The sequence below is a fragment of the Meleagris gallopavo genome, chromosome 6 (genome assembly GCF_905368555.1).
Source record: "Meleagris gallopavo chromosome 6, MGAL_WU_HG_1.1, whole genome shotgun sequence".
Classification (NCBI taxonomy): Eukaryota; Metazoa; Chordata; class Aves; order Galliformes; family Phasianidae; genus Meleagris; species Meleagris gallopavo.
The window spans coordinates 20,385,490-20,398,907 of NC_139409.1; the positions used below are offsets into that span (position 1 = coordinate 20,385,490).

At 42.4% G+C, this 13,418-nt stretch overlaps 1 protein-coding gene and 1 long non-coding RNA gene across 6 annotated transcripts in view; one reads left to right on the forward strand and one right to left on the reverse strand.

Annotated features, from left to right (window-relative positions):
• The window catches only part of FAM171A1 (family with sequence similarity 171 member A1), a 92,246-nt gene extending 88,044 nt beyond the window's left edge, over positions 1–4,202 (forward strand). For all 5 annotated transcript variants that reach the window (XM_085227353.1, XM_085227355.1, XM_085227352.1 and 2 more), the window contains one exon: positions 110–4,202. In XM_085227353.1, the coding sequence (XP_085083479.1) occupies positions 110–1,808 (1,699 nt within the window). In that variant the 3' untranslated portion in view covers positions 1,809–4,202. The remainder of the gene's footprint in view (positions 1–109) is intronic.
• A 6,774-nt stretch (positions 4,203–10,976) lies between these two features.
• Positions 10,977–13,296, reverse strand: LOC109368194 (uncharacterized). Its single transcript, XR_002115974.2, has 2 exons — positions 13,154–13,296; positions 10,977–13,052 (listed from the first exon to the last, which is right to left on the reverse strand). It is a non-coding gene; the product is annotated as an uncharacterized LOC109368194 (long non-coding RNA).
• Between the last annotated feature and the right edge of the window lie 122 nt (positions 13,297–13,418).

Here is a 13,418-nt window from a genome sequence, read left to right on the forward strand (position 1 = left end):
CCCCCCATCGCTAATCACTGCCTAAAGCCTCCCCTTAACACACACCTGCTGTACTTGTTTCTGCATACAATAGTCCTAACTGTAACTCTTTTGTTACTGGCTTTTATAGAAGAAAATGTTTAAGACCTCGTCAGCATCATAAGAAACTGCAACTTCCCACAGCACTGGACACTTCTAAGAAGGATCAAGCAACCTCTATGTCCCATATAAATTTAATATTTTCACGCCGTGAGTCAGAATTTCCTGGCGGGCTCTCTGTTGCTAGCAATGGACACACTGAAAACTCAGGTGCAAAGGAATTAATCAGTGCTGTCCACATGGAGATGGTATCACCTAGTGGAGAAGCAGATATGCATACACCTATGCTCAAACACTCCTTCAGTACTTCCCAGGAGTTCAGCTCCCGAGAGGAACTGCTGTCTGAAAAGGAGAAAGACAAGAGCAGAATTTCCTTGGATGACCTGACTCCCAGCGGGTCTCTGAGAAAAGACTACCACAAATCAGCAGATAGTTTTCCTTTAAAGACAAGAAAATCTACAGAAACAGCTGAAGGCTATGAGTCCCCTGTCAAAGATGAATATAGGAGAAGTTACAATGCTATGCTATCTCAGCCTTTATTTGAAAAGCAAGAGAGAGAAATTCAAGTGTCTATGAACCATATTGCTACTGGAAGTAAATACAATATTCAGGAACAAATATACCCCACACCTTCAGCTCCTGAAAAAGAGCTGCTGGACTGCAGACCTACTGAATGTATGATGTCTCGTTCGGTCGATCACCTTGAAAGACCTACATCTTTCCCTCGACCAGGTCAGTTAATCTGCTGCAATTCTGTTGACCAAGTTAATGACAGTGTTTACAGAAAAGTTTTGCCTGCACTGGTGATCCCTGGTCATTACATGAAATTACCAGAGCACTCTTTCGTTAGCCAGCCGCTGGTTGTCCCAGCTGACCAGCCCATTGATCTAGAAAGACTTCAGGCTGAGCTTCCCAATCCTCATGCACGGCTTTTTCCACACCCCCCGCAACAGTTGCAGCCCCAACAGTTGACATCACAAGCAATATCTCAACAACATTTGCAAGATGCAGGTGCAGCTGAGTGGAGTCAACAAAACGCTTCCATGTCTGAATCTATTTCCATCCCCGCCTCACTTAATGACGCGTCCCTGGCTCAAATGAACAGCGAAGTGCAGCTTCTTACAGAAAAGGCGTTGATGGAATTAGGAGGGGGAAAGCCATTGCCTCATCCTCGAGCATGGTTCGTTTCTCTAGATGGACGCTCGAATGCTCATGTTAGACATTCGTACATCGATCTCCAAAGAGCTGGGAGGAATGGGAGTAACGATGCCAGTTTGGACTCTGGCGTTGACATGAACGAACCAAAATCTGCACGAAAGGGAAGAGGAGATCATCTGTCTGCGCCACAGAGTCACCCACCAGTGCAAGAGCACCAGCAGAGAGAGCGGAAGGTTTCGGATAGCACAGCTTACACGCAACTTGTGTATTTGGATGATATGGACCAAAGTGGCAGCGAGTGCGGAACGGCCGTCTGTAGCCCTGAGGACAATGCTCTGCGATGCCTACTGGAAGGCACGAGTAAGAGAAGTGGTGTGCAGCTGCCCAGCCTGCAGGAGGAAACGAGAACTGTGGATACCAAACCAGAGCCATTAACTAGTCCTGAGCATGGAACATCAGGTCAAGATGAGGAGGAGGATGAAGAGGATGAGGAAGATGACCAAGGTGAAGATAAGAAAAGTCCTTGGCAGAAACGAGAGGAAAGACCACTAATGACTTTCAACCTGAAGTAAGCTATTGTGAAAATCCACCATTCAGTGGAGTATAAAATTGCCAAATATTCTTTCTGTGGAAGTGCTTGATTTTTTTTTTCCCTTTTTTTTTTTTTTCTTTTTTTGTTGTTGTTGTGGAGAGAAAAGAGAAAAATAAACTGGTGAGCAACATTTGAAAGAACTTAAACGCATTACTGTGTAAATGTTAGAAAAAGAATTAAAATCATTCCTCTGATTTAGCAGCTGCCTCTGGTGAGATAGCTGAACAAAGAGTGTGATTGTTATTTCATATACTTGATATTGGTCATCCAGGATGTTGAAAATACTGACAAATCGTTTTGGTTGGTTTATGACCTCAATCTCCTTAAGAATAGGAGCTGGTAAAGCTTTTGTTTTGTAGGCTAATTTTATGTTGATAATGCTACTGAAAGTATCTTAAAAACAAGAGTTTGACACATGGTGTCCAAAATTGTGCATTATCTCAATGAAAGGCTATGCATTGCTGCTTTTAGTAATATTTTGCTTATACTATGCTTTTCTTAATTTTACAAGTTGGTTGTAAACATTTTATGTCCTTTATTATAAACTACTCAGCAATTTATTTTAATGTAAAACTGCAGGAAACTTGAGTAGCATCCCTTAGCATTGAAGCCTTTTTATGAAACCAAACTGAACTTTGTGTCGACTAAGATTCCTCCAATTCTGGTCCCATTTACTCAAAGTGCCTTTTTTACAGTAACAATGAACAGTCCCTTCTTTTGCTAACTCCTTTTAATTGACCCCGTTTGGGATTTTATAAACTTCTGAACTTCTACCTTTTATTTTAAGCTGCATGCCAAGAGTCCCTTTTGTGCTGAGCTTTTCTCATTTCAGTACAGTGTATTCTGTAGCTATCATGTATATTGTGGATTCTGTTTAGCCAGGGTAGACTTAGAAGACATTTTAAAGGGCCCAGAGTAGCCAAGAAGATAGTTTCATTGACTGTATATATTGTTAGCTTCCTCTGGAATCGTATGAGCTAATCATGCTCATTAAATGGACTATAGGCCGAGCAAGTGGACTGAATGTCTAGAAAACTTTTTGGAAAAAAAAAAAAAATGTACTATCCTAAAGTGCCAGAATTACTCTTCTGTGCTTTCTCCATACAGAGCTGCTTGGTTATCCAAAAATTATAATTGAAAATAAACTGCAAAAAAAAATCTTTGTGGGTTTTTTCCTCTGTTTATGTTCATTGCATTATTTTGTATTATTTAATGAGCAAAAGGCTTTGGTTTCTCTTATGTTTTTGTGACTTGCTGACACTTAAACTTCCTTAAGCAGTTCTAATGAGCATCAGCCAATTCTGAAACGTAGACCTCTTTTCAGAAAAGACCCTCCGTCCTCATAAATACTTCAGTATTGCTTAAGTATCGGGGCAGACTTTGGAAATGAAATCCCGGTATCACCAGACTTCTGTGTAGGATCTGCTTCTCGTGGGGCCGGTTTTTATTCTGAGATCTCTGTGGGTACCTGCATTCACTGGGCATGCTGACTTTGGCATGCATCGGGTTCAAAGAAGAGAAAGTATGTGTGACTTCTATTCATGTGGAGTCCTTCATTTACATTCAGTCATGTTTCATTCCATTATTTTTATCAACATTACCAGCAGCCACACTTAATAAAGTTAATTATTATGTAATCTCTAAGGTGATTAGAGAAAGTGTTGTATAGTTCCTATTTAATTTTAATAATAAGTCTTCACTCTTTTTTTTTTCTTTTTTTTTTCTGTTGATGTCAAAGCCAGTGTTGTAATTTCCATCTTACTGAATGTATTAATCCAGGAGTCTGGGCTCAACCCAGGAGCTGAATCCAAACTTCATAGGTCCCAGTCCAGCACTCCTCTCCATCCACAAAACTACATCGCCTCTGCTTTGTTTTGGTTCATGTTTGACAGTGGTATATGTCTGGAGGAAATCTAAAATATTTGTATTCGTGGCGTGCGTTAAATATTGAAATCTCCGTAGTAGCAGTAAGTTACTTTCTGGTGGTTATGTGCGTTCCAGGTCTTCCTGCTCTGTTCAGGAGCTTTGCTGCTGACCACATGTGAACTGGCTCTGTGCTATGGGTAACTTCTGTCCATCTGTGCAAGGTCACAGCCAAATCCTGCCTGCTTCAAAGGGATGGTATTTATCAGATTTCGGTCAGTGCTGGTAATACAGTGTCACTTACTAATCAGAATGCTGTATCAAATGGACATTTGGTTACAATTCCAACCTACTCCAGTTACTGTGCTATTTAATTTTCAACTTTCTGTTCTCTTAAATCTGAAATTTTTAATTACATTCTCTTTTTACAGATTCCTTTGCAAAGTTTCCATCTTTATTATGTTGTAAAGTGAAATTGTTGCTATTAAATTGCAGTGGTTTCTTTCCTTAATCGTGTCAGTTTTATGTTCAAAAATGTATTTTGATGGTTTGATCATTTGTGGCCCTGTTACAGCAAATGTGTTCGAACAAACTCAATGTGGATACCTGGTAAGTCTTAAAAATAACATTTTTTTATTGCTGTATTATCACTGGCTGTGTAACAGTTTGAATTTGATTCTGCAGAACAGAAATGGGAAATGTGAGCCTCGATGTGGCCACACATCTGAGCCACGTGTTAAATCAGAAGAGTGACACCTATCAGGTTATGGGGTGAGATCAGTGCATCCTTTGTACACACTTTGTCTAATCTTGAAGTCAGTGACAAGTTCCTTGCTTTGATTTTCAAACACATATTGAGACATGCTTTGGAAATACACAAAGAATTTTTTGTTTGCATTTCACAGTTGCCCAGTGAAGAAAGTATCAATATAGGTTCTAAAACATACGGAACAAAGTACAATTTGATATATCTCAGCATCAGCAGTTCCAGGTGATCTCGGTCCAAGCAGAAGCTAATCTAAAACAGCAGTTAAGTTGTCTTCATATATATATTCATGGCAAGTATTAACAGGGGCAAATGCAAAGAATTGTAATGACAAAGCTTACAAAAATAATGTAAACATATTGGACTCCAAAAACTATTAGGAACAGGTCTTCAATTACTGTGACAGCCTTGAGGGTTTTTGAAGCAGCAATAATTTCTAAATCTTAGATTGTATTATCCAAAGGACATTTATGTCATAGGACCTATGAAAAGTTATAACAGTTGGGATTTAATTAACACACTAAGAGCCCACTGACTTAATGGTTTTCCCTGCACCTACTTGGTTCCTGCTGGCACGCTTCTCAAAGCTCATTACACTGTAAGGCACCTTGACTTCATGTCATAAAGACCTTTTATTATTTGAATGCCAGCGTACAAACATGCTAAACTCCGTACAGATGGAGAAAAAGCAATGATTCCTGCCTCAAAGCATTTTGCAATCTAACCCATTATTACAAGTGTACAGAAGTGTGGTGCTGAGAAACACCCCCCCATGTGGAAATTGCTCCCAGTGCTTTGCTCTTCTGCAGTACCGTAACTTCAGTGAATTGAGCACTCCTGGAATACCTGGATGGTGGTTTCATTTTCTGCCTTTCATTCTACCCATGAGTGCTTTGGAAGACCAATTGTACACTGATATTCCAAACCAAAATGATTGGAGTGGTAAGAAACAACGCATCCCATGCAGGTTTTAGCCTGTAGAACATTACAGGTGTAAATGAGCAAGTGTTCAATTAGTGTTTATTCTTTCTCTAGGAAGGTCTCCAGTTACCCAAAAAAGACATTTTTTTCTTAACCAATGAGAATTCACCTGAGGATTAAGACTTGTGACAACACTGTACCTTGTGAACTGTCAGTGGAGCATAAGCTGGGCTGTGTGGCATGGTGGCATCCATCCATAGGCACTCAGCAGCATAAAACAAGAAGCTGTCACTTTGGTTTTCTGAAATGCATGGATACCAGATTGTTTCATGAATCCGTGCTGTCGTTTATGTCTCTTAAGCATTTGAGATCCTTGCAGTCAGACTACCTATCTGCCACCTGGTGGTGAACTGCTTAGCTACTGGAGCCAGAGCTGAAAGGCATTTTTGGAAGTAATTTAGGAGATAAATACACACTGTATTTTTATGACTGTGTATAAAGCACAGTTTATGGCTTAAATATAAACACAGTTATAACTTCAATAACAGCAGCAGGCAGCTGGCACAGGACCATCAGTCGTTGCTTGACCTGTCAGTCCAAGTGCAGAGATTCAGTCTGCTTGAGAGCCCTTGCCCGCACCGTACCTGCAGTGCTTCTCTGCTAATAACATCTCTGTTTAGAACATGCAAGTGAAAATGTGTCAGCACTGCTGTAGTGTTAAAGTGTATATGTGCTTGTTTTCTCTCAGCTCATTAATGCCAAAGCGGATTAAGATTACAAATAAAACAATTGTAACTCCTAATTGTTTCAGAAGCTGAGGAAAGTAAGGGCATCACTATTATTCTTTCCTAATTCCCCTGTTAGAACCAGTGATGATCTGGTGGGTCCCGCACCACCCTTACAGGTGTCTGCTATGCTCATTGCCTGGTCCACACCTGTTGGAACTGAACCTTTGGGTAGGAGAGTAGGCAGCAGCCAAGACTAGAGGAGCATTTTTTCCTTACTTGTGTAATTCCAGCTGATAAACTGACACCTGGTACTGTCTTCTGTTTGACAGTGAAAACGGAGCATCTTGTTCTTTTTAGCAGTAATCCTCTAGTGCCCACAGGCGATCTGTTTGCAAAGTGTGGCACCTGGTCTCTTATCACTTAACTGAAGTATTTTGTGTTGATGTGCATTTCTTCTAGGAATAAGCAGTGCCAGTTAGTCTGACCATTAAATTGCTCTTCTGCCTTGGAAGCTTACAGACACTGGAGAGGAAAGTGTGATGACAACAGGGAGCTACAGAGGAGATACATATTTACAGCTTATTTTTGTAATTGTTGGGTTCAAATAATGGGAAGTGCAGACTGTTAAATTAAGCCAATTGAGGAATGGCTATGCCAGTTTTAGATTAGAAAGGAGAGATGGTGCTCAAAATACTGCTGTGGGATGAGAAATCCCACTTTAAAAGACTTGCCTGGTCCTGCTGCAAGAGACGTCAAGCATCAAAGCTGGGAGAAATTATTCCAATGAGCTCTTTTTTTAAGCACTGTTTTTGAAGGCTTTTGGTGATTGAGCAATTGTAAGGAGTCTGTAAAAGCCATACTGTTATTGCTTCAGGACTGTCTTCTTCCCAGCCTGCACATGGTTTTCTCAAGCACGTTCCCAGAAGTGTTGCCTCCTGAGCTTCTCTTCCTGGGTACAAGCCCGTCATTGTCCTACTTTTGTGCCAGAGACTATGGGTCTGGCAGCACCATGTATGCACCAAGAGCACATCACAAACTCTTCAACAGGAAAATCTCCTTGAAAAGAAAGCAACACAGTAGATTTACCCATATATTGTCCTTACACACAATCGGGGCAGGTCCTCCCAGCCGGCATCCCCTGCCTCTGGAGGTGAGAGATGCTCCGTGTCTGGGCTTCTCTGTCTTCAGCCCATTTTATGAACTCAGCCCCTGCCTCCACTTTTTAGCTTTGTGCCATGCTGTGAGACCGACTAAAACTGTGACACCATAATGACATTTCAGTAATGCTATTTTTAGATGTTGGTGAGGGTGAGATTGAGAAAGCTCTCTGCCTTTCTCTGTGCCACTAGCTTTACCTTGACTGTAATGCCTCCTAATCCTCTGTCCAAAAACAATGAGAGAAGCACAGTGTGGCAGCCAGGTTCCCACATGAGTGTTAATTACCTTGTGAGAGCTGGATTGGTGCTTCAGCCCTTGAAATCAGCAAACTCAGCCTATATAAATGTGTGTACATGCATATGCATGTGTACATACATAAATGTATTTAATATAAAAGTTGGCTTAAATGCAAGCTTAAGCATTTGGAGATCAAGCAGTGCCAAAGTAAACGTTCATCTAGGCTGACTGGAAAAACCAGCAGAAGAGCTCATCAAGGTTTGTATTAATTAGCTTAATTGTTCTTGTGGTCTGAGATTGCAGTTAAAGCCATACTTGATGCTGAGCTGTGCTTATGCCCCTGACTTCAGTGAGATTTATTCACATTTGCCTACTAGTCTAGACACGATGCTTAAATTTTCTTTGTTATTAAAGCTTCTCTAATGTCTTTAAGCAATTTACTCTGCAATTGTTAGAACACTAGGTGGAAAATTTTGTTATAAAAGCTGTAAAATTCTCAAGGGGAAATTCTCACTGAAAAATCACCAAAAATTTTGCATAGAAATTGAAGAATTGTAATAGAGCCTGATTTCTTAGTTTCTTCACAGAGAAAATTCTGTGTCCATGAGGCACCTCTTAATTCAATGCAATTCTCCAAGCAATGGATACACATCCTGAACAACACTGTTAATCTGCTTCTGACCACCCAGGAGGTACGAGGAACCTTTGTTACCATTATCTGGTTATCTGATTTGTACGTTAATGGGATGCTTCTAGTCTGGGCAACCTAAGGGATACTGAAAATGATTTTCTGTCAGCTTTTATGGAAATGTGGGAAATACCCAGAAGCGTTGACACCCTGAGGAAGGTGTCACCCCAGGAGCATTCTGCTTGTCATCATATACAGTTCTCACCCAAGGTCTACTTGTCTTTGGGCTGCAGTATCCCAAGACTGGAAGAGCTCCTTTCCAAATAGAAGTGTCTGTTGGTTTATGGTAAAGCAAATAGGAAACAATATCACAGCACCTGATAGAAACAACCTGAGGGTTGGGGATAGCAAGACATCTAGATCTTCTTCTCTGACCCTGAACTTCAAAAACTATTCCTATCTATTCATCAAGGTTTCCCTCCCATTTTCTAATCCCTGTTACAAGGTGTCTAAAACCGTTGAATACCCCAGGGCAAACCAGCTATGTAGAAGAATCCCAATAGTTCTAGACTTTCACAAGTGCTCTGACCTGAGAGTTATAGTGAGGCTGTAGCCTCTTTGCTCTATCAGGAAAAATTTTCATCTATCTTAAGAAAGAGTCCCATTCTGCTTTAGGATGAAGAACTATTGGAATGACAGAAAATTCTGCAAACTTTCATTTTTGAAAACTCACACTGGAATGGTCAGGGAATGAAGAGTCGTTTGTGTTTCTGTCACTCCCACCGCTCAGAGCCAGGGAAAGCATCTCAGCTGTACCTGCAGTCTCCCAGCAAAGAGGAGGAACAGCAGGTGTCTGAATGAGGGGGACTGCGAGAAGCTGACAGAAGGACTGATTTGGGAGTGGATGGGAGTAAATTGGATTGATTTGGAGATGGATGTGCAGAAGTAATTGCCGAGTAGTGGGCAGAGTTCCTGAAGCTCCTGATCAGTGTCAACTCCATCCTTATCAATAAATCTGTCACCACTAATTCTCATTCACAGTTTGAGAAGAGCCTGAAAGGGTTAGAAAAAAAGACTAGATGCAAAAATGCAAAAGATAGCTGTATAAATCTGTAATAATCATTAAGAGCCAATTGCAGTTATTGAGTATTTTTGCATGTAAATCATTATTTGTGTGTTTTTTGGTTTTGTTTGTTTGTTTGTTTGTTTGTTTTTAATCTTTTAAGGATAGAGAGCAGAGCAACAGAAAAATTGTGGCTCTGGAACCAGTTCTAAACCTGTGTTTGATCTGAGCCTTGTATTCTGCTCCCACCATCATCAAAAACAGATGTGTCAGAAACCTGGGGAAGAGATCTCTACCAGTGATAATAACCCCCACAGGATAAAAGTCTTTCTATCCTTATCACTTATGCCCTTCAGCATGAAGTTTTCTATTTATTGTACACATTTTAAATGCTAGAACTTGTTTTCACTATGCAGTAAATGTCTAGCCCCTATTTAATGTCGTGTAGGCAGCAGCCCTTGATAATACAGGCACCAATAGCTTCTTCACTGCAAAAGGAAATGGTAACATGGAAGAGGTGTGGTATGAGCTATGTTATAGAACATGGGTGAATTTGCAGGAGGGAGATGGGCCATTCTTGCAGCACTTGTCCCCAAGCAGCACAGGGAAACAAGCAGGGCTGCAGCTCGCCATGTATGCCATACAGGCAGGCCAAACAGGTGCAAAGTGGGAGAGGCAAATCATCAGGGACATGAGTTCACACAGATACAAGCATGCAGCACGCTGGATCACACGCTCATTCCCCAGCCATTTCATTCTATTCTGATGTTTGCTTTTACAAGACTACAGATGTGCTTTTAATGTATTTGTTAAGTGTAGTTTGGCTCTCTGATCTCCCACCCTCGCATCTCATTCAGGACTGAAGAAGGTGGTGTGTAAGTCCTCAGCATAAAGAGCAGCCAATAAAAAGTAGTCATGAGGTAGTACCATAGCCATTCATGTGAAGCAAAGTCTAAACATTTGTTTGCTCTCTCTCTCTCTCTCAAAAAAAAAAAAAAAAAAAAAAAGTAAAAAAATTAGGACAATAGAACAAACATGCAACTACTAACAAATTTTCAAAATGGATCAGTTTTGCTTCCAATTTACAAGATTATTTTCATTATCAAATTAATTTTAAATTATAAAGGCAATGAATATTTCAATGTGATAGATAGATGTAGAAGCAATCCTACAACTGCATGAAAATTTCAGATACTTCTGCAGTGTTTAATACTCAGAACACCAAGTGATCAGATGATGCCACTACTCTGAACACTGAGTATATGCTATATATATATCATTTGTGCACTGGGTTGTAGTTAATCACAGGACCACAGAATGGCTTGGGTCAGAGGAACCTTAAAGCCCTCCCAACCCCAACCTGTGCTGTGGGCAGGGCTGCCCCCACCAGCTCAGCTGCCCAAGGCCCATCCAACCCGGCCCTGAGTGCCTCCAGAAATGGGGCACCCACAGCTCTGGGCAGCAGTGCCACTGCCTCACTGCCCTCTGAGTATAAAGAATTTCTTCATATTATCTAATCAAAATCTCCCCTCTTTTGTTTTAAAGCTGTTATCTCTTGTCTATACTTCTGTTAAAGTATTCCTTGCCAGTTTCCTTTCAAGCTACGTTGAAACTGAACTGTCTGCTACTTCTGAGTAAGACCTTGCAGCTGGCTGGGACTTCTATTCGGACAACAATCTCTTTCTGATGCTTTTACCTGTAGCTGGGTGAAACGTCTAAACATGAGTTTCCAGTGCCACACGTACAATAGGAACACCTAATGCTTGCCTGAAAATAAATAAAGATTGATGACAGACAATTTTATTTCCACAGACACTCATGACACCAATGCCAGGATGCTACCTATTGTTTATATATTCTAACAGCATATTGAAAAAAAAAACAACCAACCAAACAAAAAAAACCAACAGATGATGAAATCCATAGAAGATTCTTGGGGTCTGGAGTGTATGCCTTCCACTAGTCTAACATCCAAGCTGTACCACAAAACGCATCCTAGACAGTCTGACCTTATGTTTAATCTGACAGGCAAGATCTGACAAAGCCCTGTACAGCTGCTGGAGTCCGGACTTCCCAAACCTCAGTCCTTCATGCAGGTAAGTTGCGGTGGCTCCTCACTAGGTAGCCCAGCGAGGCTTTGAACTTCTGTCAGCCACTGCAGTGCTCCATTTGGGTGTTTGTAAAGCCTCGTTCTCAGTGCTGGATTTTGCCGTGGGAGTCACATGCTGCATCACCCCAGTCTATTTGTGGATCTGAGCCTATATTCATATGCTCACATTTAAGCTGGCTGAAAGACTCTCAGAATTGTAGGCAAAGGTTAATTTTGCGTACTCAAGACAAGCTCATGGCTGTAACAGAAAGCAGATGAAAGAAAGAGAAGCTGGAAAGGGAGCAAAAGTGGGGAAAACTGGTGGTGCAGAGGATCCCCTAAACAATGCTGTTACCTGCTGGCTGGCAACAGTGAGAGCAGCCAGGCAGGGCCACAGCTGTGGTGTTTGTATCGACCTTTCTCTCTTCCTTCCTTTCAATTTACTGCCATAAGCAACTGGATATTTTGGCTGTCTATATAAGCAAACCAAGACTCGCTACTAATGTTCTAAGGAAAACTGTGAAAACATCCATCCCACCAAAGAATTATTCATCCAACGATGGAATTATTTTGTGATATGCTCTTTAGTACTGAGTGAACTTCATCTCCTGATGAAGAAGTCTATTTTCCTTTGTTACTGATTTTTTCGCTTTTGTGCAGAGTAACCATGGTTGTTTGATTCTTTGGTTGTTTTTGTTTTTTTTTTTAAGTCTTCCTAAACTATAAGGATCTTACCTCTCTATGTACCTTTAGGGAGAGATCGTTTTATCAACAAGGAACAGTAAATTCAGATCTTAACAAACACTTTACCTGGTACCCTTAAGATGAAACATGTCTGCTAGCCTTTGAAAGTCTGCTTTGTCTGGTGCAAATGTATTGCTAGGCCCCCATACAGCCACCTGGGGACATACAAACCTGCAAAAACAGTGCTCTTGCAGGGAAGTTAGGAGACAACTCACGTATGAAGTACAGCCTTTGATTTTTATCATGCTATTTTCTGCCTTTGAGTCTTTGAGGACGTTATGGATTTGAATTACAAGTTCCTGTGGCAGCCTGCATATTGTAAGGACCAACCGCAGCGGGACAGAGCGGCCCTCAACCAGTGCTCAACGTGTGCAGATCTGTAGTTTCACAGAGAGAACAGCTGCACGGCTATGTAGCAGTCCTCTGCCAGGCCAGCGAGCTGTGTTACATGATATGGCATCTGTGATATCTTCTTCACATTAAACGATTTTCAAGAGGGTGGCATAGAGAAGGAGAAACTTCAACTGGTACGTATTATTCTTAGCTTTCAATGCACCCCTTGGCAGCCAGCCAAAGCACGCTCTCAGAAATTCTGAACTCCATCTAGAAATCACAGTATAACCCTGGAAATCATGAGAATTCAAATAATTAATGCAGGGTTCTCTGTATTTGTTTTCCTGCTTTTTAATTGTTATGATTCTGACTCCAATTTTTCCAGCATGGAATTTGTAGAAAAGAAGAGCCCTGGAAACAGCGCGATTTCCTCTAACAGCCCCAGACTGGAAGCAGCCTCCCGTGCCTTCACAAACCAGTGCTGCTCCGTGATAACATCAGGGTTGTGGCCTCCACAGCTCTGCTGTGAAGCCGTCCCCAGGGCTGCGTGCCGCTGGCAGCATGAAACCTCTTAACATCATCTGGAACGATTCGTGCTGGGTGTCCTTCAGCGTCACACAGATCCCACTTCAGGAAAGCACGGCGTGCTGCGAGGGCCGGTGACAAGGCCCTCTTGAACCTCCCAGCAGCGACTCTGTGTCAAAATATCACCATCAGAACAAAAACCACGGCGCGGCCAGAACGCGCTCCGCGCTGCCGAAGCGCGCCGTTCCCCGGCGGAGGGGCACAGCCTACCCAGGGGAGGCCCAGCACGGCTGCGGGGCGGCCTAAGGGACCTCCCCACTCCGGGAAGGCGGTGGGCGCGGGATCGATGCCGCCCGCGGGACACCGAACGGCGACGGAGGGGAGGCGGCGCCCGGCGGGTGCGAGGCGCCGGAGGGAGCGGGGCACCGCCGCCCGGCCTCGGACATCCGCGGGCGGCGAGGAGCGGCCCCCAGGCCCCGCGGCCTCCACCTCCTCCGCCGGCACGGGGGAGGACAGCAGCTAGAGGGAGCTCCTC